At 62.4% G+C, this 2,176-nt stretch overlaps 1 protein-coding gene across 1 annotated transcript in view; it reads right to left on the bottom strand.

Annotated features, from left to right (window-relative positions):
* Positions 1 to 493: 493 nt before the first annotated feature.
* The window catches only part of PARS2 (prolyl-tRNA synthetase 2, mitochondrial), a 2,669-nt gene continuing 986 nt past the window's right edge, over positions 494 to 2,176 (bottom strand). Inside the window, exon 2 of the mRNA XM_057366986.1 lies at positions 494 to 2,007. Within this exon, the coding sequence (XP_057222969.1) occupies positions 572 to 1,984 (1,413 nt within the window). The 5' untranslated portion in view covers positions 1,985 to 2,007 and the 3' untranslated portion in view covers positions 494 to 571. The remainder of the gene's footprint in view (positions 2,008 to 2,176) is intronic.

The raw sequence follows: 2,176 nt of genomic DNA, 5'->3' as shown, positions 1-2,176 counted from the left end.
CCCGGCATCCCCCCGGCTCCCACCTCAATCCCGGCCCCGTTCCTTCCCACCAACCCCACATCCCACCAGCACTGGCATCAGACCCCGACACCATTCGTCCAACGCACCGCCCCTGCCTCAGTAGAGATACTAGGAAAAAGTTTTTTGTCTAAAAGGTTGTCAGGCATTGGAACAGCCTGCTCGGGCAAGTGATGGAGTTACACATCCCTGTGATGGAGTTACACATCCCTGAAGGTGTGGGGACACCTGGGGACATGGTTAGTGGTGGCCTTGGCAGCTCAGGTTAGAGGTTGAACTCAATGATCTTAAAGGTGTGAGAAAATTTTCCAACTTAAACGTGATTCTGTGATTTTATTACAGTGGCAATGATGTTCATGATCTTTAGATCTCAGACCCAGAATCTGGGTGAGGTGACACCCTCAGATCACCTGTGTCACCTGGCACAGGGTGAGGTGACCCCCTCCAAGGAGCTCCTTGCACAGTCATTGCAGTAGAACTCTCCTTCCCAGTCACCAAACACAGTTCAGATAAACTCAGTGCAGCAGAGGTAAGAGATTCAGAGATGAGGCATTTAAGGGACTTGCACTTTACTCAACAACTCAATGACCCCTTCCTTGGTGAGGAACAAAACCTCGCCGGCATTCTGATCCCAAACCTCAAAAACCGGGGGGTCCTCACAAACCCTCTTCCCGGCCACGACCACGTAGGGATAACCCARCTTATTGGCATCCTTCAGCCTTTTGCCGATGGTCAGCTGGGTCCGGTCGTCCAGCACCGAGTCGCCAGCAAGGTGGGGCAGTGCTTCGGCCAGGTCATCGTACAGCCGCTCCAGCAGCGCCGCTCCCTCCTCCTCCTCCTTGCTGCCTCTCTTGGGGGGGATGAAGCAGAGCTGGTAGGGMGCGATGAGGCTCGGCCAGCGGATGCTGTCCTCGGTGGAGAGCACCTCGATGGAGGCCGCCAGGATGCGAGAGACGCCCAGGCCGTAGCAACCCATCTCTGCCAGCTGGGGCTTGTTCTTGGCGGAGGAGAAGACGGCGTTGGCGACRGAGGAGTACTTGGTGCCCAGGTAAAACGTGTGCCCCACCTCGATGCCTTTGGTCTCGGTGAGTTTCTCCCCGCACGTGGGGCACGAGGTTTGCTCCCCACTCAGCGTCTCCACGTTGGCCGCGAAATGTCCCTGAGGGCACAGCAGCAGCCTGTCCTCGCCGATGTCCGCCGGCAGCTGGAACTCGTGGGACGTGGTGCCACCGATGCTGCCCGTGGCCGCCTGCACCTTGACGAAGGGCAGGCRCAGGCGGGTGAAGAGGCTGCAGTAGGCATCGCACACCTGCTGGTAGGTGCGCCGAGCCGCCTCCTCACACGTGTCGAAGGTGTACATGTCCTTCATGTAGAACTCGCGGCTGCGCAGCAAACCGAAGCGGGGCTTGGGCTCATCACGGAACTTCCTGGTGACCTGGTAGAGGCGCAGCGGGAGCTGCTTGTAGGACAGGCCGCCGTGCGMGGCCACCAGCGCCGTCACCGCCTCCTCGTGCGTGGGGCCCAGGCAGTAGCTGTGGTTGTGCCGATCCACCAGGCGGAASAGCTCCGGGCCCATCTGGTCCCAGCGGCCGCTGGCGCGCCACAGCTCCGCCGAGCACAGGCTGGGCAGGTTGAGCTTCTGCCCGCCCACGGCCTGCATCTCTTCGTCCATCACCTTGATCAGCTTCTCCATGGCGCGCACGGCGGGCGGCAGGTAGCAGTAGCAGCCGGGGCTGGCGGGGTGGATGAGCCCACCCTGCAGCATCAGCCGCTGGCTGCGGCAGGTGGGCTCCCCGGGCCGGCCCTCGGAGCCCCCCTGCCCACCCAGGGSCAGAGCCAGGGGCTGGAAGAGCTGCGAGAGCAGCAGGCGCTTGGCCCTGCCCGCGGTGCCGCCGTGCCGAGCYCTGACACCGCGCTGCCGAGCGCCCAGCGCCGGGACACGGCACCTGCTCAGCAAGGCCTCCATGGTGGATGGAGAGGGACCGGGGCCTGCGGAGAGAGAGCCGGACACAGCAAGGGTCAGCGCTGACCACACAGTGCGGGCTGCCCTCGGACAGCACTGCGGGGGCTCAGCACTCTGCAGCCACCCTGACACACACAAGTGTGCCCTGAGCTCACAGGGACCCGCACACACCTGGGGCACACACCTGAGCTCACA

The sequence above is a fragment of the Malurus melanocephalus genome, unplaced genomic scaffold (genome assembly GCF_030028575.1).
Source record: "Malurus melanocephalus ecotype Western Australia unplaced genomic scaffold, MMel_1.1 scaffold_74, whole genome shotgun sequence".
NCBI lineage: Eukaryota > Metazoa > Chordata > Aves > Passeriformes > Maluridae > Malurus > Malurus melanocephalus.
This window is presented reverse-complemented; position numbering and strand designations above follow the sequence as displayed.